Source organism: Cucumis sativus, chromosome 6 (genome assembly GCF_000004075.3).
Source record: "Cucumis sativus cultivar 9930 chromosome 6, Cucumber_9930_V3, whole genome shotgun sequence".
Classification (NCBI taxonomy): Eukaryota; Viridiplantae; Streptophyta; class Magnoliopsida; order Cucurbitales; family Cucurbitaceae; genus Cucumis; species Cucumis sativus.
Window position 1 is genome coordinate 53206 of NC_026660.2, and position 24095 is coordinate 77300.

Below are 24095 nucleotides of genomic sequence, written 5' to 3' on the forward strand. Positions count from 1 at the left end.
AATGTACAACTATAGAGTAGATGAAGTAACTAAATTAGAGTTTCCATGCTCGTGGCTAAAACTAGAGTAAATACACACCGTAAATTACAAGTGGGAAATGCATCAAAAGGTCTTTCTATTCCTTCATGTTATAGACACTCAACTGTTATTACATATTATTGTTACTGTCGCAAAAAACATAGCAGATTTATCTGCTTTCCAAGATAGCAAAAAGAAATATAAACTCGCCAACAAGTGATTTGCAACTCGTCAAAGTAAAAAAAATGCGGCGATCTTCTAGATGTGAATGGGCTTGTCATAAGTTGCCATAGCAGCCTCCTTCAGTGCCTCGCTCATTGTAGGATGTGCATGGCAAACTCGAGCTATATCCTCACTTGCTGCATCATATTGTAAGGCCAATACTGCCTCATGTATAAGCTCCCCAGCATTAGGAGCCATGATATGGACACCAAGTATCTTGTCTGTCTCCTTTTCAGCCAGAATTTTCACCACCCCTTCAGCGTCGTCTATTGCTTTTGCCCTACTATTTGCCAAGAACGGAAACTTCCCAACACAATAATCTACACCTGATTCCTTCACTTGCTCTTCTGTCTTCCCAACAGATGCAACTTCCGGATGTGTATAGACAACCCCTGGGACTTTGTCGTAGTCAACATGGCCTGTCTTCCCAGCTATGAACTCGACACAGGCAACCCCATCCTCTTCAGCCTTGTGAGCTAGCATTGGCCCTGGAATTACGTCCCCAATTGCGTAAACACCATCCACATTCGTAGCAAATCTTTCATTTACCAAAATGCGTCCTGCCTTATCAGTTTCGATTCCTAGCTTGTCTAGTCCGAGTCCAGCAGTGAACGGGGTTCTACCTGCAGATACAAGAACAACATCTGCTTCAAGTGTCGTCTGTTCACCACCAGCCGCAGGTTCGAGAGTCAGCTTCACACCGTCCCTTGATGTATCAACCCCAACCACTTTAGTTCTTAGCATGAATTTCATTCCTTGCTTTTCAAGGGAACGTTGAAATTGTTTGCGGACTTCTCCATCCATAGTTGGGACTATATCAGAGGCAAACTCAACAACTGTGATCTCGGATCCAAGTCTACCCCACACTGATCCCATCTCCAGCCCGATGTATCCAGCTCCAATTACAACAAGTTTCTTAGGGACCTCAGACAAAGCTAAAGCACCTGTTGATGATACAATTCTCTTTTCATCAATAGTAATCCCAGGTAAAGATTTGACATCAGACCCAGTTGCGATTATAATGTTTTTTCCTTTCACCACTGTATTACCACCATCAATGGTATCCACAGAAACTTCAGAAGGGGAAATCAATTTCCCATAGCCTTTAACATAGTTCACTTTGTTCTTCTTGAAAAGGCCTTCAATACCACGTGTAAGAGTGCTTACTGCTTTATCCTTTTGTGCCATCATAGCTGGTAAATCAACCTCAACGGATGAAAATTTCACTCCATGGCTAGCAAATGAATGCTGAGCTTCATGGTACATGTGGGAAGAATGGAGAAGAGCCTAAAAACGTTGAGGTAAATTATTTCAGAGTTCAGAGAACGATCCAGCTTTTTTCAAAAATAGGGTGAATCTAAATAATTAAAAATATTCGACTAGCAATGCACAAGATCATGCAAAAGAATGAAGAAAAAAAAGAACAGAAAAATGGTAGACTTATCTCACAAGGGCTGATATTTAGGCCCCATTTATTGTAACTGTTTGTTTAAAAGAAAAAAATCAATTTCCTCTCAAATTCTTAGGATAGTTTGAATCTTAGACAAATTCCACACACAAAAACTTTTTTTTTTTTTTTTTGAGTTTTCAAGTTTTCGAACAACGATAAAAAAAAAAGTAGATAACAAAGTAAGAAATGGGTGTTTATAGTTTAAATTCACAAAAACAAAGGAGGCCTAAGCTGTCTTGAAGAATTTACAAGCAACAGATCAAATTTCAGAAAAGAAAAGAAAAACTCGAAGAAATCCAACCAACTACAAAAGCGAGCATAAATCAAACAACTGAGCATGATCATGGACACCGTAAATAGAACCAACTCAACCAGACAAAAAAAACTAGCCCACGAATCATTAAACTCAATATTCAGCCAATGAAATGAAAAGAATTAGATCGACATAAAATTAACCAAAATAACAATAACCCTAAAGCGAATAATGATTACCTTGGAGGGAATACATCCGACATTGAGGCAAGTTCCGCCAAGAGCCCCACGCTTTTCGATACAGGTGGTTTTGAGGCCAAGCTGAGCAGCCTTGATAGCGGCGACATAGCCACCGGGGCCACCACCGATGACGACGACGTCGTTGTCATCGGATCCCGAGGAAGCAAAACGTCTGGAGAATGATGCAAATGAAAAAGAATAGTAGAAGGATTCAGAAGAAGAAAGAGGGAAGTTTCTGTATAGAAGATTAGCCTTCCGCCTGGCGCAGATTGCCAGTGCCATATCGAATTTCCGATCGAGAAATACAGAAAATTGAAATGGAGTTGGTTGAATCTGAAGCTCTCCAACTGAGATTCTCTACAAGAACTCAGCTTTACGCTTTTGATTTTGAAGATGATCACAATTTCAATTTGAATATAAATACTGCCGTAATTCCCATAGCTTAAGCAATTGAGCAACTAAACTTGTATTATAGTTAAACAAAATTCATTACATCAAACTATTTTATGAAATGTTAATATTTTGTTAAATGTTTTATTTTTTACCATTTCCATAATTATTAACCTTACTTTAATGGTATCGATTCTTTTTTTAGTTCTTTAATTATTGGGTGCAAACGTGGGTTTGTAAAATTTTCCAATTTACTACCACTAATTTGCGGATTTTTTTTTTTTTTTGATAAATTTGTCGAAATTTTATTCCCACTAATTTGGGAAAATTATTGCTCACATTTATTATGTCATATTATTTTAAAATAATAGATTAAATTCTAGATTTAATACCGAAACTATGAGACTTGTCGATTGGTCAACTTTTAAAAATGCTTGATTAAACCATGAACATTGGGAAGTCCTTAACATATTCATTCTTTTTCCTTTTTTAAAAAAAATTGTCACATTCAAAATATTAAAATAAATTCTCAATTAATATAAAGTTGAATTTTGTGTCACTGTAGATGCCGAGCATATGAATTACTGCGTACTCACTTAACAATGACTAATAATTCAATGAAAACGGTATAAAAATGACTATACAAAATTTTATAGAACTAAATCCAAAATCAAAAGTTTAGCAATTACATCCCTAGATTAATCGTGTAATTTAACCATCATTATATGTAATGTATACCTTGTGTTGGTTAAAGTGTCCTTGCATATGAATCTTCTTGGACTCTGACAGCGTCTTCCAACGATCGAATCCGAAATTGAGTAGAGGATTTTGTTTCCAAATCCATATTAGGTGTGAATAAATGTTACATTAGACACATTTCAAACAAACCATTGTCATTGTAAATAATCAAGAAGCACTAGCTAAATTTAAATAATCTAAATGTCTTGGAAATGGAAAGAGTAAAAATGTACAAGCGAACAATATAAACAGTCAATCCAGTTTAGTAGATAAGACGCTAAATACCATCCCAAAGGTCGATGGTTTAACCTGCAATCTTATAACTCAAAACAAAAGAAACAAAATGCATGGGCACTTTCTTTTTATGCCACTTCAGCCTTTTCGAGTACTACATGTTTTGTTCAACTAAAACCTCAAAGGAAAGACAATACATAAAACAAACAAAAAGGAAGGCCAAATTCCAAGGCCGTCATGGGATCAAAAAGAGCTTCTTATTATTAATTTACAAATAGTGCCGGAGGGAACAAAAATCCTATTAGGTTGGCTATTTCCAAAATCTAATTGACCGCAGTCGTGTTAATCAGTTTCCTCTGTATGCCTACAAAACTGCTGGCTGCTTTTTTCTTTTATATGGTTTTTTCTGATGCAAAATCATGAACAGACCAGAATTGATTATACTTGAAAATGCGATAATCAGTTACCTTCTAACAAGCTCCTCAATCTATTTGTAGCATCTTCTGTCAGATTACACGACTTGCATATTCGCGGCTGAGAAGCACAGCTGGAAGAAGAAAAGCAGATAACGATTGCAGTAAGATTATCCGATGTGTTGAGGCGCAAAGCTTCCTGGACTAATTCTTGGGAACTTTGATGAGGGTCATTGTGCTTCCTCAACCCTCGTCGAACGAGACTTACAGCATATTGGCTCGACATAACGTCCCAAATTCCATCACATCCGAGAATCAAGAACTCATCGTCGTTTGTTAATATAACATGCTCCACTTGTGGCTCAGCAATGAGAGGTGATGAGGAGACATTTGGCAATTTCAAGTCCCAATCCCCTAAGGTCCTGGTTACTGAAATATAGCCATTAACATACCCGTCATCTACAAACCCGCCCATTCCTTCCACTCGCTTGAGCTCAAGTAAATTAGAAGGTCTGTGATCTTCAGACATTGGGACTGCTATACCTTTTCTACATAGGACTGCCCGGCAGTCACCAGCATTTGCAACAAGCAAATGCCTCCCAAGAACCAATGCCGTCAATGCAGTTGTCCCACACGAGCTGCTAACACTTTGCTCATCAGCCAAGGCAAGATCTGCCTGTTGGAATGCTCTGCGATGAGAGTTCTCCAAATCTTTTAGGGAAATAGAATCAATGTCCTGCATTTTTAACCAATCGGCATCTTCAAAGAATAGTCTCAAGACATTCCTCTTGACAAAAGCAGCTGCATGAGGCCCTCCATGACCATCAAACACGGCATAGAAACCTTTAGGCATAGAACATTTGAACATAGATCGGAGATGGGCAGACAGGTCATCTATGCAGACATGTTCATCATCCATAGAATCCCGAGCTCCAATGTCTGCATAGCTACCAGACCGAATGTTTGGAACAAAATCTATGGAAGCTGATTTTATATGCACATCTTCAACGATATCCGAACAATTAACTGCCTGCTTGAGCAAAGATAAAAGGAGCAGGGTAAGAAATTCTCTAGACATTCGAGAATTTGGTATTGAATGCATTACAATAAATTAATAATACAAGAGCAGAAAACAAAAAAAATATGTCGTGCTAAGCAATTACTAACTAGTAGAAGTAGACCATGAAAAGACAATGAACAACCAAGATTCTTTGCTATGAAAAGCCCAAAAGGGTCTAGCACGAACACGAAATAAAGAGGTGGCTGGGTGATTTAGACCCATTAGTGCATATAATACCTCACAAAGTAGACAAACAAATGCCAGACAATCTGCATTGTAGCTTGCCTTTGGTGATAAAGCACGAGTGGCCAAGCTCCCAGCCTCTCATATAAAGAACTTCATAATGTTTGGGATATATTCTCCTCCAAATTGATTTTTGAAAAGCTTCTTTACCTTGAATACTCATCAATGAAAAGGTTGTGGAAGATTTTTGAAGAAAAACCATTATTGTCTAGTTCCATTCCCATATGATCTCTCAGTTGTTAGAAAGGGCATGTGAGAGTCCTGCCCATTCAACAATTTCAGTATCTTACATGTCTTCTAAGCCTTAATTTCAGCATGCTGATTCACTAGGCCATAAATATAGAGGCTGCTTTATTGAGAATGAGGGAAAATACGGAAGGGTCAACATCCCTCAATGGCTTATTACCGTTAATTTGAAAAAAATAAATTGAAGTCAAATCACACAAGGGTAGAAAATCTTTCCATACTCATCGATAATAGCCCACAACATTAATTTTCCTATGTCCAACTTGTAGCATTAAAAATAAAATCAGCAAAAAATAGTGAAAGAAACCTCCCAACCTATAGAATATTGCAACTATTGTTCCAAAGTTAGGATCAACTATAAGGATAGAGCTTTTGAATGCAACGTGCTTCACCTATGCCATGGCCCTCACACTCCCCATGAAATTATTATCATAGAATAGTTAATAGAACTGTACAGAAGTATTCAAGGTCTACAGCTCACAGCAACCACATCTCTTCTTGTGTGTGCTTTCTTTCTTGGTATTAAAGGGGAGATCTTGGGTGGATGTTTGGAATTTGTTAGGTGAATTCTTCACCGTGGACATAGTTTTTCTTATTACTAGCTTGGTCACATTGTTTTGGATTGGGATCCATATTGTAGCTAGTGTTGTAAGCCCTTTTTGCGGGCTTTTTTTTTTCTTTTTTTTTTTTTGTTTGTTTGATTCATATGACAGAAGTCAGCAGAGAACCAAGGAACCTTAGACTAGAGATTAAAAACAAATAAGTTATTCAACACTTTGGGATGCACCAAAATAGATGAGAGTTTTTCAGGGATGCCCTATGGCTGTAGTAGCTATTCCACATCATCTTGCATTAACTCTGCTAGGACGTGGCTATACCTTACATCTTCATCTTGCTAAAGCTAGCAAAAAATTATTAAGGCCCCAAATAAAAATAAAATCAAATTGTTTTGAGTCCCATTCAAGCGGGAGCAAGAAGGAATGGCAATTATCTTATTTCTACCAAAATCAATAAATAGAATAATGTTAATTGTCAACCAAACACGATTTGAAGATTATCGTAAGTTTACAGCTGTTTTTCCAATCCTACCTAAACATACGACATGAAAATTAAACGTAATAAGGCATTCTAATTCCAGGAAAAAGAGGAAATCCAATAAGAGAAAGATAAACAGAGCATTTACAATCAAATTATGGTAAAAGCAACAGATCAAACCCCGATCAACATGAATACGAGCATGCCCTCCACAAGAAAGGAACAAAAAACGATCCCCACATACAGTATTCCACAAGAAAAAACGTAAAGATATGAGAAATGAGAAGAACAACGAAGAAATTGAGAGGAAAGACGGTGGGAGAAAGAATACAAACCTGGGAAAAGACAGGTGAGGAAGAAGGGTGCGGCAAATCGGTCTGAAGATCGCGATCATCGGCAACGCGAAGATGGTAGTTGATTTTCATAAGAGGAAGGGATTTAGGGCATTTGATATCAGCTTCGGCTACCATCTTCTTCTTCCGAGTAGCGATCTACGCAAATGGTTACAGAGTATTGTTGAATTGACGAAGCCAACAAAAAGGGGTTTTTGTTTTATTAGAATCAATGGATAATGTGATTCCAAGTAATATATTTTGTATTCTTCATTCTTTTTTATCTTTTTCTAAAAAATAATTTATCTATTTGATATAATTTTAAATTTATGTTAACATAATTATTAAATTTTCATATCACGTATTAATATAAGAATCAATATTCACGTAATAAACATAATTTAGTTATTTTCAAACAGATGATAAAAATATTTAGAAAAAAAATGGTTGATGGAACATTTTCTTTTTTTTTTTCTTCCTATTATGGATATAGTAAAATTAGTAATATCATATCGTAATTACATAGCCATTAGATAATATCACTATTAAATTTGTTATTTTTACAAATTTAGAAAATATTATCACAATCTTATTTTGTTATCATAATTTTTTTACTACTTTAAAAGTTCCTTAAAAAAATATTAAAATTGTTTATAAAATATAGCAAAATTCATTTAATTATATATATAATTCTATTAAAAATTTTACTATAATTTCTAAAAATTGTAGGAAGAGTTTTATTTATTGTGTTATTTATAACAATTCCTCCTACTTATTTGAAAATAAAATATTTATTTACTAATTTAAGTTTTTTTTCTAACAACATTGGGTATTTGTATCGAAATTTTTATGAAAATTTTGATATATGTTGTAAATATTTTGTCAAATTTGCTAGTTTTTGCAAAAAAAAATTATATATATATATTTTTCAAAATGGAAACTAAAAGTTACTCTCACGATCCACTTGTTTGGTATGGAATTTGAAAACTTTGGATTCACTACAAACAAATTGAATTTCATGTCATCAAATATGTTTGTGGTAATGTATTCAAAAGTTAAATTCTAATTTAAGCAATGGTTAAAATGTGCTATACTATTTATAAACATAAACTAATAATTTGGTTGAAAATTTTGTTACGTCCTTCTAACTTCTCTCTATAATCATTTGGGCCATAAAAATTGCAAACAAACCTTCCAAAGAAAGCCCAAATGATGGTGTTTTTTAGCTTCCTTTCTTCAACAATTTTGCAAATCAACATGATTGTCCATCCAATTCTTTTCATACTATTCATCATTCCTTAAATTAAACTCGAAAAAAATATCTTAATTTTGAATATGAAAATAAATTCAACATCGTCCCCTAAATTATTCTAGAGAGAAATAACACATTCGTCGTTTACCTTGTTGGAAGATGATTCGTTGTTTATTTGTTGGAGTTGTAATCCATTGAAGATTTACCAAATACTATCGCATTCGCTTGAAGTTCATAGACCCTCGTAGTTGTCGTCATTTTGGTTATTATTGGAAGAAAAAAAGCTCTAAGAAATCTCTTTTTATTGATAGATATTTAAGAATGTGTGAAAAATTATTTTGTTTGATTGTCAAATTTTAATTAAAAAATGTCACAATTTTCAGTTTATGTCATGATCAATTTTGTTTCACTTTTTTAGTGTTTCGTTTGTTATCTTGAACTTTTTTAATGAAATAAATTTTTGAAGAAAACTTTCAATTCATACACTGAGTAAATTCTTGTAATTAAATTTTGTATTTAGACCGTAACTAAAAAGAAAAGGAGAATACTAATGGAAGCTTTTTAAATCTAATTTGTAATAGAAAATTAAAATATAACATAAGAAAAAATGAAATTGTTTGAAAGGATCTATTTCCTATTTTAATTTAAAATGTCTCCAAATGATGAGTACTCAATAAAAGAAAGCATGTTACTTTCATGCCATGCATTCACATGATTCAACCAGATATTTCATGATCAAAAACCACCAACTAGCCTATTATTATCATTTTCATGTGTGTCTTGAAACAAATATGTGTGCATACGTTGATCTACTCAATTCATAATAAGAATTGTCCTTAAATTAATTATCCAACTTCATACTACTAGAAAAGTCGAAACTCACATGTTTAAGACGTCGTATTTGTCCCATACTTTTCAAATTATTTAGAAAACTTCAAAAACCAAATGACTAAATTCCAAACTATTTCTATGGAACCATGAGGTGTTTAGTGATTCATAACATGATAAGATTGTAATGTAATGTAATCCAAAATCTATGTTTTGGTTTAACGTTTTGGATCCAATTGCTAATATAAAAACCATCGATCTATTTCAACAATTTTCTATCCAACCATTTCTCTTAGTATTTTCATGTTTTATAATCTAATCTTCATTCTCACTTCAATTGCTCACGTCTTCCAACAATCTTCTGATCGTCCATAACCTTGATTACATTCCAACTCTGTATAAGTATATTATTCTTTAGATCGATTAGTAAAATATTTCATGGTATATAAGTGATGACAGTTTAAAAGGTGAAAGAGACCTTTGTGGTGGTGGCGAGTGATAGGCTTGGACATGTGTCAATTTTCTATCATTCGCCTTCCCAAAACACTAACACAAATAACAAAGCCAAGCTCCCTTTTTCTTTGCACGTGAATTCCTTTATTACATTGGCAAAGAGAGATTTGATGGTTGGGAATTGCTGCAAAAAGGGTTCTTTTGCTGTTCAAATCCGACGTGTCTTCACTACAACCCTCAAATTCTTCTCTCACTCACTCTCTTTTTCTAAAAAGTGTGAAGTCCTTCTCATTTAATTAAACTCTTTAGTCTTACTTAATACATTCATCAAATCCCAATTATTATATTCAAAGGTGACCTCGTGACACATCAAGCCAAACTAATAGGCTCCTCCCTCCCTTTCTCTCACCCCTTTTTAATTTACCTAAATTACAAATATACCCTTTACCTTTCAACTTTAAGTACCTCTATTCTTTTAAGAGTTGTATGTTGTTTGTTACTTATTTTGAATTTTTCAAAACTATCTTTAAAGTGGAAATTTGTTACATCATTGAACAAAAGTTGGAATGGAATATAGTATAATAGTGTCCAAAAAAACTATAACAAAAATTAGAACTTAAACAGTTTTCTCAAATTATCAATGTTGTCGTTCTAAGTCCTGATTTTTTACTATACTCTTATGATAGTTTTGAAATGTTAGGAAAAATGCTAAAGTGAGTCTAACTCAACTATCGTGTGAATGCACTAGAAACCAAAAAGTTTATAGTTCGAATCCCTATATCTCTAATATACTAAAAAAATGTTATGAAAGGTCGTCAGTAACACTATTAACACAATTCTCTCTTCATATCAAACTTACTATCTAGTTTTAAAAGCAAAATCACAATAGTTCAGTTTACATTAACCCTACAATGGCTAGATAAGAACTGATCACGTGTTTATAAGTGAGAACAACTATATATCTCTAATAATATAATATTCTTTTCAATCAAACCAAAAGTAAATCATGAAGGTGTGTTGTTCAAAACGTTAAAAGATACGTGGAGATTTGTTGTTGTTTAAGAAGGGGTTTTCTTTTTTCGATTTACAAAAAGAAAGAAAGAAAAGAGAAGAGAAGAGGACAGATGGAAGTTGATGAGCCACAAGATTTGAGAACAATAGCCCGTGACCATGAAGGGGATATTAATTCCATAGAAGAATATATATTTATATAATACAATTGAAACCAAAATGTGAAGAGAAGTAAGTACCAGAAAAGCTAAACAACAACATACAATCACGAGACTCACAAAACTCTGCCTTTTCTTTTTCTTTCCATTAATCAAATATCAAAATGCACCAATTAATTCACATTCTCTGTCTCCACTACCCCTCTAACTTCTCTTCTTCATATTTCCATCTGCCTTTCTCAACTGATTTTCTGTCCTTTATACATTTTCTTACAAAACGAAAAACGAAACCGAACAAGAATGACGATTTTGGTTGACGTAATAATTTAGTATTTGAACTTTAATCGGTACTGATTTGTAATGATAGAGTTTATCATTGCTAAGTTTAATGAGACTTTATGTATACTACTATTGTGACATTGTTGCAAATTGTTATGATTTTAAAAGTTACGGATTTATTTGTTACTCTTATACGAGTTTAAAGGGATGTTTGACCGAGGAGTTTATGGATTACACTATTGAAAAATATCAATTTTATTCTTTATTAACTCCTCACACTGTGGACTCTAGGAATTTACTTTTCAAACATAAGTTCACAACTTCACTCACTCGTTGCCATAAAAATTTCTAAAGAAACCGTAAGTACTTTTAATCTTAAAAAAAAAGTTAATAGAAGAACCATAAGTATTTTTAATCTTAAAAACATTGTTATTATATAAACAATAATGGTAAAATGGAACAAATTTTATACTATAAGAACCAAAATGGTATTAGAAAAAAGGCCACACTGGAATTTTTAACTTCAGATTTTCTATGCTGCAAATATTATAGTTTGAAAGAAAGAGAGCCTCAGATCTCTGTCTCAGGAGTCAGGACCCGCCATGTTCACTTCATGCAAATGCATTGCAGCCATAAGATAATAATAAACAAACTTTTTTTTTTATATAAATTTTGTAAATTTACTTTGGTTTTTACTATAATATCCTCCTCTGCTCCCTCTCTCTAAAGTTGACAAGTGGTTTCTTTCTACAGGTCGCTTCTTTTCTTTCTTTTAAACTAATAGTATATATATATATACAGCTTCAGTCCAGCCAATTTGCCTAACTTCATTTGAGTGTCTTCCTTAAACCTTGTTCTTTACAACTCCAGTCTCTTTCTTTCTCCATTACTTCTACATTCTGAAAGTGCAATTTTTGTCTCTTTTCCTCATATTTTTGTTCAAGTTTTACATGGAACTCAATGGGGTTTTCATTGTAATGATTTGGGTTGTAGCCATTTTGTTTGTGGAGAATTCAAGTAATGTAAATGGAAGATACCATTTTCATAAGGGTAAAAAAGATGAAGATTCCTCTGTTTCTTCACCACCAGAAAATGCAGTTCCTTCAACTCCAGCTCAGCCACTTCCTTCAGTTCCATCTGATCCTTATCCTAATGATCCTGGAACTGGAAATTCTACTTCTGATTGTGTTTTTGATGTTACTGATTTTGGAGCTGTTGGCGATGGCTGTACTGATGATACTGCTGCCTTTAAGGCTGCATGGAAAGCAGCTTGTGCTGTTGAATCTGCTACTCTTTTAGTTCCTTCCAATCTTTGCTTTAAAATCACTTCAACTATCTTCTCAGGTCCCTGCAAACCTGGACTTGTGTTTAAGGTTAGTAATTCTATATAAGTTTTGAATTTCTCAAGTAATATTTCAGTCCTAATGCAGCCTAGACTACATTATATCCATCTCCACGCATCCTTCAATTAACATTTGCTACATGTCAACTTGGAATTACAAATAGATAGGTGTAGCTCAAAATGTACTTAAGTACTTTTTTGTTTGTAATGAGCAAAAATTGGTTCCAAACAAAAGTGTCTCTCTGTTTGAAATGAGTGAAAGTTCATTCTAGAACAATTTTTATATGAAAGTTTGGACTTATGAGTGAAAATGAAACGAAACAGGTGGACGGGACTTTGATGCCACCAGATGGACCAGAGTCGTGGCCAAAAGCAGATAGTCCAAGGCAATGGCTTGTGTTTTACAGGCTGGATCAAATGACATTGACCGGAAGTGGAACCATTGAAGGGAATGGGCAGAAATGGTGGGAATTGCCATGCAAACCACATAGGGTACCTACATTTGCATTTATTTTCACTTCATCATTTCCTTTGTTATTGAATGTCTCTCCAATTTTCAATCCAAGGCTTAAAATTTCCTTTTTCAGGGTCCAAATGGGTCAACTCTCCCAGGACCATGTGACAGCCCTGCAGTAAGAAAAAACGCATCTTTGCTCTTTAATATTTCTCTCTCCATTTACTATCTATATAAATCAGAAATGCTGACTGAATTTTGGTTTTCTGGTCTTTTTCAGTTGATAAGATTCTTCATGAGCAGTAATTTGGCAGTAAATAGTTTGAGAATCCAAAACAGTCCAATGTTCCATATGAAATTTGATGGGTGTGAAGGAGTTCTGATAGAAAAGCTTTCGATTTCTTCCCCAAAGCTCAGTCCCAATACTGATGGAATCCACATAGAGAATACCAAAGGGGTTGGAATATACAACTCCATGATATCCAATGGTATGAAACAATGGTTTAGTCTTGCCTACTGATTTTCAATTGTTATGAAATCGAGAACCAAAGATACTACAGATATCGATACAAAGATTCACATACTTTGCTAACAAGATAAGAGAAAGAAATATCATATTACAAATTTCTAAAAAGTCAATAGAGTTAGAGTTATATGGTTAATCCCTCTAAACCTTAGGAAAAAAATAAAAATAACATAAATACAAATAAGATTTCGAATAAGAAAAAACTGATCAACACATACCAACACTAATTATCATTTTTTTTTTTTTTTTTTTTTTTTTTTGCAAATACAGGTGATGACTGCATTTCAATTGGGCCTGGTTGTGCCAATGTGGCCATTGAAGGGGTTACTTGTGGGCCTAGTCACGGAATTAGGTACCAACAATGCCAATTCAATTTCTCTTGAATGTGAAATTTTCAATCTACAGTTATTTTTTTATCACCACTCAAACAGAGAGTAATCCGTTGTTCTATGTTTGATTTTGGGAAAGAGCAGCATTGGGAGCTTAGGAGTTCACAATTCTCAAGCATGTGTTTCCAACATAACAGTAAGAAATGCAGTGATTAGAGATTCAGACAACGGATTGAGGATAAAAACATGGCAAGGAGGGTCGGGATCAGTGAGCGACATCTTGTTCGAGAACATACAGATGGAGAATGTTAGAAACTGCATCATAGTTGACCAATACTACTGCTTATCAAAGGATTGTCTAAATCAAACATCAGCTGTGTTCGTAAATCAGGTGTTGTACAAGAACATCAAAGGAACTTACGACGTAAGGAACACTCCAATTCACTTCGCTTGCAGCGACTCAGTGGCTTGCACAAATATTACAATGTCTGAAGTAGAGCTGCTGCCACATGAAGGAGAGTTGGTGGAAGATCCTTTCTGTTGGAATGCATTTGGGATTCAAGAGACATTGACCATTCCTCCTATTGATTGCTTGCAAGAGGGAGAACCTCAGAATGTTGCTGAGACTTCAGAATATAGCTGCTGAAAGTGTTTCAGTGCAAACTCATAATAAGAATAATAATACTGTATACAGTCCTCCCCACGGCGGAACCACCCAAGAGCCATTTTATGTAAATGGGTCTTGTTTGTTATGGCTTAGGCTCCAACTCCATCCCTTTCTGGGTTCATTTTTTTATCCTCCCATATTGAGTGATGTGATGCCCTGTTGTAAAATTTAAATAGAGATGTGGTGCTATTGGTTTTGAACCGTGTATCTTGTAATTTATAATTTATACACCTAAATGGACCTTTATGTTAGAAATTTGTTTTAAACTATTGACATCCAAAAAAAAAAAATCAAGACCGTGCTGATAAAACAAAACCGTAACAGATAATTACAAACAAAATGAAATATAGAACTTGATAATATTTGTAGAGCTACCCCCAATCTTTCTGACGATCATATTGTTCCTCTCCCCAAAATCCTAATGGTGAAAGAACTCTTTGATCATCTCCTTGCCCTATATTCTAGTATGCTAAAAGCTAAAAAAGAGAGTCCAACCTAAAGAAACAAAGTCATAGATCCAATAGAAATGTGGGTCGCTAGCCAGAGAAGGATTCGGTAAGCATCAAAAGAACGAACTAAAAAACGAAACCAATGGAGTTGGGACTCAAAGATGAGCACTCCATCTGCTCGATCTATGGATGAGAGATGGGCCGTCGTTTAAGAGCAGTTGGATGTTAATTGAGATGCACAAGTGAGTCAAAGTGACTGAAAATCTTTAAGCAATCAATACAAAAATAGTCTGATATTGGGCGGTGTATTAAATATTAATATCATTAGAACAAGCAGATGAGTTGGACATTGTCACTTCTTTCTGTGCATGGTATTTCTTACACTCTGCAAAACACGGACAAACTCATAAAATATAGAGAAATCAAAACTTGCTATACCCTCAGCATCTCCACTCTGATTCAGTTTTGAAGATGACAAACAACGAGAACATGGATTCTGACAAATAACCAAATCAAAACCGCCATATTTGGTAATCCAATTGTTAATCTTGATGCTTGTTAGCTTCTGTATGTCCTCTATCTGCTCTAGTTCCCCAGTTTGTCCACTACTATGCCACCATTTCTTCAAAATCCTTCTCTTTGCTGCTGAACTCTCAACTGAGACCACGACTTTCAAATGAATGCCAAGACGGTGCAAAGCAATTTCCGCCCCACCAATTCCACTGAAAATGGACAACACAACCAATCCTTCTGGAAACATGGACTTCAAAACAGATAGATGATAACCCAAAGCGTCTGTCTGAAAACAATACTTGAGATATTGAAGTCTTTCTATTGAGCTACTTTCAGCATCTTGGGTGTGATTTACCGGATAGCCGAGCACGCATTCTAGCTGTTCAGGCTCTACCGGAGCCAGTTTGAACTGGCTGACCCAAATAAGGTTCAAAGCTATGCAATGATGAAGAATATCTCTCTCCTCATGAGATGAAGGATGACCGCCCGAATCAGTCAACGTCTTTGTCAGCCTATCACACAGCTGAGGTACTCCTCTAGTTTCAGAATTGATGCAGCTCAAATACTTTCTTGTATCCCAGGATGGCCACCATTTTTTTGTACGTGTAGCATCTTGGATGGTCATTGGAGGCAATGGAATGATGTGAAACCTGTTCTCACATGGAAGATTGTGCACGTATCCTTCTGTTCTACTCAAAGCTGAGAAGGACCGAGTGTCCACGAATTCAGGCTCAACGGCATATAGGAACTTGGAAACTTTTGCCCAAGAATCACGAGATATATCCAAAACATTTCCATACAAGAAAAATGGAGGTTTAGTTACCACCTTTTCAAGAGCTCTAGAAGGATTTGATTTTAAAGGTGGGCATGGAGGCTTAGCCACCAACTTATCAAGACTTCTTGAGAGATTTAGTCTTGAAGACGGGGGGATGTCAAAGCTGGTGATGTCTGGATTGACTTTTGATTCCACCCATCCAGGACCATATAAAGAACCCAAGTCATCAGCGTATTCTTGCTTTGGCCTTTTCCCTTTATGTTTATTCAAACGAGTAGTAGGATTCAGAAGGTCGTCCATATTTTCTTCTTTTGGCCTTTTACCTTTCTGTATTGCCTCAATGTTAACATTTCTTGGCAGAGGACCAACAGCGGAACTGGATTCTTCAGCTTTAACCTTAGTCACATAATCTTCTCGAGTATATAAACCACCAATCCCGAATGAGCTTGGAGAACACTGCACAAAGCCATGAAAACAAAAGAAAGTTTCTAAATACTATGCGCTATGAAATTTATAGTATGAGAAGTGGGGAGGCAATACCGCATACATAAATTGGTAGCAACAGATGATTGGTTGAGGCCACATAATATAAGAATCTGACTCAGATTTTTTTCCTCAGAAGACCAATCACAAAATAAGGAGGAAAGTTTTCTTTTTTACTTTCTTCTAACTCCAGATAATATTTTATCAACAGCGCAGGTGGTAGAGGCAAAAGAATATTTGCAATCAAACAGAGTTAAAGAGCTATTCTAGAAATATGACAGGTTGACTTAAGGTAGAGATTTTTTATAGGGAATGAACAAAACGTGACGAAGCTGAAGCTGAAAAAATTTGGGATTGTAGAATTCCTTTTCGATTTTCTTCTTTTTCTTACTTCTTTGTTTCAGGAACAGAAATTTTAATTGATGAGATGAAATTACAAAATAATTTCGAAGTAAGAAAAGCTTGATAAAATGCAAGAGTTTTGTTCGAAGACCAAAGAAAAGCCACGTAAAATTCAGCTAAAGAATCTTCTCCTTTTTAAAGGGATGAACAATTTTTTTTTATAAGAAACAGAGAACAAAAGGGAACAGAAACATGAATATGAGGGCCCTCTCCTCCAAGAAAAACTAAAAAATAAGGGTCATCCAATTGTTGAAAATCATAGAAAGGCTATAATTACAAAAGTGTTTGGTGTAGTTCGTACTCCACCAAGAAACTGGGTGTTGAAACACAGTCCAAAAAGAATCAAAAGAATTATAGTTGTCTTTAAAAATCCTACTATTCTTCTCTTTCCAAAAAAACCGCAAAAGGGAACGGCTAGCACATCTCCACAAAATGTTACCTTTCGAACTAAAACCTCTCCTATTGAGCCCTTCAAGCATCCAACTATCAACCTTATTAGGAAGACAAAACTCCGTATAAAAGATTCTGAACAACATATTCCAAGCTTTCGTAAGTAAGACACAAAACAAAAATAAGCGGTCCAAGGTCTCCTTGTCATTGAAAGAAAGGCAGCACATCAAAGGACTGAGTTAATAGAAATCTCCCCCAATGCACCAGCACTTACTCACCACATTGAAATGGAATCAATAGAATGTGCAACGGAACTTATGTTAGTCTCGTTCCCAAAAAGAAAGAGGTGGTTCGTGTTAGTGACTTCAGATCCATAACCCATCTCACCACATTGAAATCTCCCCCAATGCACCAGCACTCACTGCAAAGACCATATAAACCAAAAAGCTCCCACCAAAACTGGTCTCTATGCCTATAAGATAAGGGGCTATAAACGCTTGTGATCCAGCCAGAAAAACCAGCATTAGTTCTGCAAAGAATAGAAATAGTGAACTGACCTGGGATAGAGTCAATCACTATGATCAAATCCTTTTTCCACATGAGGAGAATACCACCTGAAGAACCATAGGCCTCTAAAGGAACCCACCAATACGACGGCCACTCCAAACAGACTTCACCAACTTACTGTCAACATCGCTAACCTTAGACTCCTGGAGAATAACGATGTCCAGATTGAACTTCACTAACAAATCTTTCACAACTACTCTTTTGGGGCGAGCATCTTAATATTCCAAGAGAGATTAACATGGAACATCGTCGAAGCCCGGAGTACTAGCTTTGGCTGCTAGAGCTTCCCTTTCCCAACTACAAAGCAAAGCTTTAACTTCTCTAGTGAGCTTTTTATTCTTCGAAGAGGCCCAACCCTTTCTCCTTCCCGTTCCTAGACACTGCCCGAATGCACAAATTATACTCGAGTAGCGTTGATACCACTTCCTTACTCAACGAAAAAGGATTTTGCATAGAAGTCACTAGTCCCAGCTCCGTTGCACTCTCAATTTCATTCGCCTCTTCATTACGCAAGGGAAGATTAGTGTTTTCCTCAATTGCCATCTTCCAATTTTAGCACTTCTTTGGGCTCTTTTGAATAGCAGATTTCCGTCATTAGTCTTGTATTTAGAAAAAGAAAAAATGATTCAAATTCTTAAATCATCGGTGATTCACAAATTCGACACATGGATATTATCCTTGTTCTAGGGTAAATGTGTTTTAGGGGTATTTAAAGCCTATAGATAAAACCAAAAAGAAAAAACACTAAGAAGGTTTAGCATAAATACTTTAACTAACAAAGTTCAAGTGTAAGAACCTTAACATCCCCAGGGTAGTCACTAGCAATTCGACCAGTAACAATGGAATCGGCAAGCTCTGAGACTTGAGTTTCAGATCCTGAAATATTGATGCTAGTCAATGGCTTAAAGTTAAGCATGAGAAAGGCAAAACGCAGTTCCCACAGAAAAGCAAAGCCCAAAGGTGAATTGGATGAAAAATCAGCCTCCTAGAGCAAAATAAACAGATAATCCCCAAACATAAAATGCAAATTGAAAGAACCAAACGACAACTAGAAAATAGAACAACACCACTAATCCCATGCAGCAATATGCCATGCTATTAACTGTTGCTTACCAAACTTTTCAATTGCCAAAGAAACCTCATTCTCAGAGAAGCCCATTTCAAGCAACCGAAGTGTCTTCTCCATTGTCACAAACAAAGTTTCATCATTTTCCTAAGAAAGAGAATATGACTTGCATTAAGTGAGATTACTGGATAAAGGTTGAAACAGAAAATTCGAGACTAAAGGATCATGTTAGCACTAAATATGGTAAGCACAATTCAAAAAGTAGACCCTCTAAGAAAATTGAAATCAACTTGATCAACTCAGTAACTAAAAGCCACTGAAAAAAATAAAAATGAGGCTGGCCAAGTCTATAAGATGAAATGCAGTGTATGCACAACATCCATGTCTTTTTATGGTGAGAAGTATAACTTTTATTATGACATCGCAAGCCACAAGTGAGATTATGCCATCTCTAAACTCATAATTCAAAATCCAATTCCTTTTTCAAACCCCAATAAGGTAAAATAGCGAAGCCTCGAACAGTTTCAAGATAGCAATCACACGAACTCAAAAAATAAAAATCAACCTCCTTTTTCAATTCATTTCTACAGAATGCATCATCTGTTTCCTTCTCCAATTTTATAGCGATCTGTGCAGCAATGATAAAATCCACCAATTCATTAAGGGGAGCATCTCCACCTGAAATGCATTATAAGAAATACCCATGGCCTCATAAATATTTGGCTATAACTTTAACCAAGTTGGCTATTTCGAAAGTGTACTGACCAAGCTTATCAATCGCAAAGTCGACTTCATCTGCAGAAAAGTTCATCACTAACAAGGATGCTTTATTGGTATCACTAATATGATAATAATCATCAGCCTCCTGCAATGGATGTCACAATCATATTAATCATCATCCTCCTGCAATAGATACAATAAGCTGAACAGTGAAAAGAAAATACTATTAGGTTTCAGACATGCAATCAGTAAAACCCAACAAAGAATCCCAAATCCAAACAGAGATGATCTCTCTTGTTTGGATATTTATATATATTCAAAGAGAAATTCTCAGCACACTGTGAACTAAAGGGGATACAACAAGAATGGTTACAAGCAAAAGTATAAACAAGAAAACTATAACTCCCAACACAATTCGAGAGAGCTGGCATTCCCTCAACTTCTCAGCCTTCACCCACAATTTTCCTATCCTCTCCAAATGCCTCAAAAACCCTTCTCAAACCACCCCAATGGTCCCCACCTAACCGAATTTGTTCCACATCCCAACTTTCATTTGTCTCCAGCAAAATTCCCCTCTTGCTCTTTCTAGAATATGTAAAACAAATTGGGGGCCTCACAAATACTTGAAAATACTTAGATATTTACATTATATCGATAAGCAAACACAAACGGAGACACAAACAAGAGAATAAAAAGATACAGTAAACCCGAACAAAAAAGATAAATTCAACGTACATTTTCAACAATTTCAATTCGAGAAACTATATATTCTACAAATTAAAGAAAAGAGGCGTCAGTATGTAGGTTACCTCCTTTGGTATAACTGAAGAGATTTCATTGTGTGCATCCTTGTCATCAAATAAGCTATCTAGAGAATCTGATGATTCAGACTTTGATGTCTGTGCAGCCTATTTCATGAAACTAAAGACTAATCAAAATTTCAGATGTAAATTGTTTGGCCGTAATTATACTGCTGCAGCTTAAGTCATTGAAAATTGATTCATAAGTTCATTACCCAACAAATCTAACTGTCCATGAATAAAATCAATGGAACAATGAAACTCCAAGATATTTTAATGATTAATGAAACTAAACATTGTTTTCAAAACTTTGGTTATCCAGTTAATCTACGAGCAGATTTATATATATTGAGGTCAATATAAAGCAAGCTTTACAACACCAAAATGATCAAAAGTTTACCTGCACCTGCTTATGACAGACAGTTGAAACATGTGGAGGATTACTGCCCATTTTACCACTTTGTAAGCCCTCAAGGGAATCTGATGACTGAGGAATTGATTTTTGTTCTGCCTAGTCAATTAAAACAACTCATTCACTTTCCAATGAAGCTTTAATGCTAACACATAGAACCAGTAACCACAAAAGGTTGAAAAATATAAGAAGTTAATAATAACAAGAACAATTGAATTGATTATACAACTAAAATTGGTTTCTCAAGACTAGCAATATCAATAAGACTGCAATAGGTTCTTAAAATGAGGCTGATCATATGGGCTACTTACCGAATATGTAGTTAGGGTATTTAATAACAATTCTACATCATCTTCACCTGGATTTAAGAACAGATATAACTCTTAGTGAAGATTACTATCACACTCTACACAAAGTGAACTTTTTGGGGTCACAATTACATTTTAATGAATATTTTCCTCCGAGTGTTGGAGAAAATTCATGGGGTCAACTCTAAAGGATAAGGTTCTCTCTTCTCAATTTTCTAAAGAGAAAAGTTAAAGAATTAAATTTAGCATAAGAAATGTATTGTTTCCCAACAATTAAAAAGGAATAATTTCAGTTCTGAATACATGTACCATTTTTTTCAATCACTGAATCAACCAGGGATGGCAGGAACCCCATATCTATGAAGAATGTTCGTACATTACTTCCAGATGAGCTCGCACCACTGTCCTGAAATTTATAAGAACTAAAAAATTGAGCAAATTCATTTCTTTAAGCTTTTTCATACTAGGAAATACAATAAATGTTAAATGCATAGTACGATACGAAAATACTCCAAATATTTCATCCATAATCCCAGGCAATAACATCTAGCTTTTCAAGATAAACTGTATTTTTTTTCTTTTCAAATGGATGAGGACTCAAAGTGAGAAAAACATTTGAGACGCAAGTGTGAAAAGACCTAGTAAAGATGGTTTAGCCGTATATTTTAGAAATAAGTCAGAGATGTACGTACCCCAACATGCCTTGAGTACATCCGATCAGGAGGCAACCTGAAATCAAAGACCTCTTCCTTTGGTACAATAGGCTTGTTGCTGGCCTAAGAAACAGAAGTAACAGCACATTTATGTTGATGGACGTCCATTTAAGTTTCCAACAATACGCTATAGTATCCCATCAATGTACATACCATAAAGTTTTGAAGTAGTGATTCGTCTGACTAAAATTAGCTTCAAAATCGCCTCAGGAGACCAAACTAAGTTTTCTCTGGCTCTGTAAAATAATAATCACTGATGGTCAAAAAATTGAACAATGTTTGGACCACGACCCTAAAAGCAGCAGGCGAAGCATTCTGAGTCTTGGCTAGAGGCTTGACGCTCTCCTAGCCTTTCAGGTCTAAAACAGTAAAATGCATTAATAATCAGTAATCATTATCACCGTTTATTCTAATACGAGATTTCAACGTGACCTGAAAACTTAAATTCTAACTTCAGTCTTTTCTTTAATTCTCTTTTCTCTCTCTCTCTCTCTCTCTCTCTCTCTGTTTTTTTTTTTTTTTTGGGGGGGGGGGAGGGTGATATAAGTTGCAGCTGTGATGTTGAAATGGTTAAAATTACTCTTGTTAGGTTCAAAATCAATCTAAAATATGTTTTCAATCCTTCAAAACCAACTTTTATGGTAAGAAAACATCGTTTGAAAGAGTAAAGCCAAACGTCAGCTTCATTTGAATAATAAAGACGTGTATTGGGGTGACTTTAAAACTGACAAAATCACTCTCGACCATGCACTAAGTATGTACGACATGAAGCTCGCATACCATGTGCCAATAAAGTTTGTTTTTTCGCTACTGTTTAAGGTATTCGGCTTAGATCCAATGAGCAGGTTAGAATGCCTCTTTGTGGGCGACGGGGGCGTCTGTTAAAACACTTTTTTGTAATTATGATCCTTGACGAAGGGCATTTTTTGTTTTTTGCATGCCCTTTTTCTTTCATTGAAAGCTTGGTTTCTTCCAAAATAAATAAAAATGAAGCTCACATACCATAAATCTGAAAACTTTATTTCCCTACAATCTACATTTGCAATTAAACCAAAAATCAAAAGAACAACCCCCATAAGTGATGAAAACTGCATGCAGAGCCAAGTCATGTTCCCAATCACAACCCTCAGAAGCCACACATCAAATATTTCGCGTAATCAACTAAGAGAGTAACAAATCAAACCCCAACCCTTTTCACACCATACAAAAAAAAAACAATAAATGAGCTAAAACATCGTGCAAGATATGAGAAAAAACAAAACAATCAGAACTTCACTACAGTAAGAACACGAAATTTCATTCCATCACTTACTCACTTACTCGTCAACAATCAACAATCTCTAAATTGAATTAGTTGACAAACTAAAAGAAACCAAAGAGGGAAAAGGAGTATGAACCCGAATCAAAGCTGCGATCGGAAAATGCAGGGAAGGAGGAAAGATTTGGGATTTGGGTTTTGGGGTTTGAGGTTTGGGGTTTTTGAAAATCGAAGTATGATTGATGAGCTTCGGGAATTTAAGGTTCAATGCGGTAGTGTGTAATCCAGGGATTCTGAACTCATCTGATGGACGCTACAAGGCTTCACCTGATTTACACGTGGCATCATCTCGTGACTTTTCTAGTGACAATCACTACCACGTCACAACTCACACATTACTGAGTTTTTAGTTTTAACGGTCAACCGTTTCTCCATTTACGATTATTTTAATGAGAATAAGAAAAGTCCAGTTTAAATTATAATTTTATAAAAAATCGTTGTAAAGAAAAAATCATTAAAAAAATAAAGCAAAATTTCATATAGTTAATAAAAGGTGAAATTTTGTTATATTTTATTTTATTTTATTTGTTTACTTGGTTATTTTTCAAAATATTACCAATGTTATTTTATAAGTAATTATTCGATTTTCAATTTTTTTAAAAAAATTTAAATTTAAGTATGTTTTCTTCCTTTTTTTTTGAACTAATAGTCAAATTTTAAATTTAAAAACTATTCATTTTAGATTTTTGGAATGTGACTTGATTTTTAAAAATATTTGATAGAAAAAATAAAATAAGACATCAAAAGGTGAGAGATGTTTATAAGTTTAATCGTAAAATGGGACCAAAATATCTAAATTTTCATCGATTTGATTAATTTATTGTGTACCCAAATGAAAAGATAATTGATGTCTATTTAAAAGAGAGGATAAAATGTGTGATTTTTAATGTAAATTAAAAGAATGTGGGAATTCTTAGGAGGGAATGGAAGAGAAAGTAGGAGAAAATATTACCATAAACGGTGAGACAAGAACAAAGAACATATTCTAGCTTCCATTTTATTTCATC

General features: G+C 35.0%; 4 protein-coding genes across 22 annotated transcripts; 1 reads left to right on the top strand and 3 right to left on the bottom strand.

Moving 5' to 3' along the window:
- Window positions 1-21: 21 nt before the first annotated feature.
- Window positions 22-3447, bottom strand: LOC101207718 (dihydrolipoyl dehydrogenase, mitochondrial). 2 transcript variants are annotated; one of them, XM_031887191.1, is made up of 3 exons: window positions 3311-3447; window positions 2183-2354; window positions 63-1527 (listed from the first exon to the last, which is right to left on the bottom strand). In XM_031887191.1, the coding sequence occupies exon 3, from the start codon at window positions 1504-1506 to the stop codon at window positions 277-279; it is 1230 nt and encodes a 409-aa protein (XP_031743051.1). In that variant the 5' UTR covers window positions 1507-1527; window positions 2183-2354; window positions 3311-3447; the 3' UTR covers window positions 63-276. The 2 variants fall into 2 exon arrangements, with proteins under 2 accessions (XP_004138526.1, XP_031743051.1); XM_004138478.3 differs by lacking the exon at window positions 3311-3447 and having other exon boundaries at window positions 22-1527; window positions 2183-2603.
- Window positions 3448-3610: 163 nt separating this feature from the next.
- LOC101207477 (probable protein phosphatase 2C 13) lies at window positions 3611-7139 on the bottom strand. 3 transcript variants are annotated; one of them, XM_031887193.1, is made up of 3 exons: window positions 6877-7014; window positions 5255-5606; window positions 3611-4987 (listed from the first exon to the last, which is right to left on the bottom strand). In XM_031887193.1, exon 3 carries the CDS (start codon window positions 4874-4876, stop codon window positions 4004-4006), a length of 873 nt encoding a protein of 290 aa, XP_031743053.1. In that variant the 5' UTR covers window positions 4877-4987; window positions 5255-5606; window positions 6877-7014; the 3' UTR covers window positions 3611-4003. The 3 variants fall into 3 exon arrangements, with proteins under 3 accessions (XP_031743053.1, XP_031743052.1, XP_011656311.1); XM_031887192.1 differs by having other exon boundaries at window positions 5255-5521; window positions 6877-7010; XM_011658009.2 differs by lacking the exon at window positions 5255-5606 and having other exon boundaries at window positions 6877-7139.
- Window positions 7140-11493: 4354 nt separating this feature from the next.
- LOC101207227 (polygalacturonase At1g48100) lies at window positions 11494-14438 on the top strand. The gene is made up of 6 exons (XM_004138476.3): window positions 11494-12227; window positions 12521-12688; window positions 12784-12828; window positions 12931-13138; window positions 13447-13528; window positions 13650-14438. The coding sequence occupies exons 1-6, from the start codon at window positions 11805-11807 to the stop codon at window positions 14149-14151; spliced, it is 1428 nt and encodes a 475-aa protein (XP_004138524.1). The 5' UTR covers window positions 11494-11804; the 3' UTR covers window positions 14152-14438.
- Window positions 14439-14864: 426 nt separating this feature from the next.
- Window positions 14865-23322, bottom strand: LOC101206985 (probable inactive DNA (cytosine-5)-methyltransferase DRM3). Of its 16 annotated transcripts, none has more exons than XM_011658014.2 (12): window positions 23168-23322; window positions 21924-22006; window positions 21750-21833; window positions 21367-21463; window positions 21061-21107; window positions 20744-20848; window positions 20347-20445; window positions 19583-19682; window positions 19383-19495; window positions 18865-18964; window positions 18548-18627; window positions 14865-16365 (listed from the first exon to the last, which is right to left on the bottom strand). In XM_011658014.2, exons 2-12 carry the CDS (start codon window positions 21924-21926, stop codon window positions 14974-14976), a joined length of 2220 nt encoding a protein of 739 aa, XP_011656316.1. In that variant the 5' UTR covers window positions 21927-22006; window positions 23168-23322; the 3' UTR covers window positions 14865-14973. The 16 variants fall into 16 exon arrangements, with proteins under 16 accessions (XP_011656316.1, XP_011656314.1, XP_011656315.1 ...); XM_011658012.2 differs by having other exon boundaries at window positions 20738-20848; XM_011658013.2 differs by having other exon boundaries at window positions 23083-23268.
- Window positions 23323-24095: the final 773 nt, after the last annotated feature.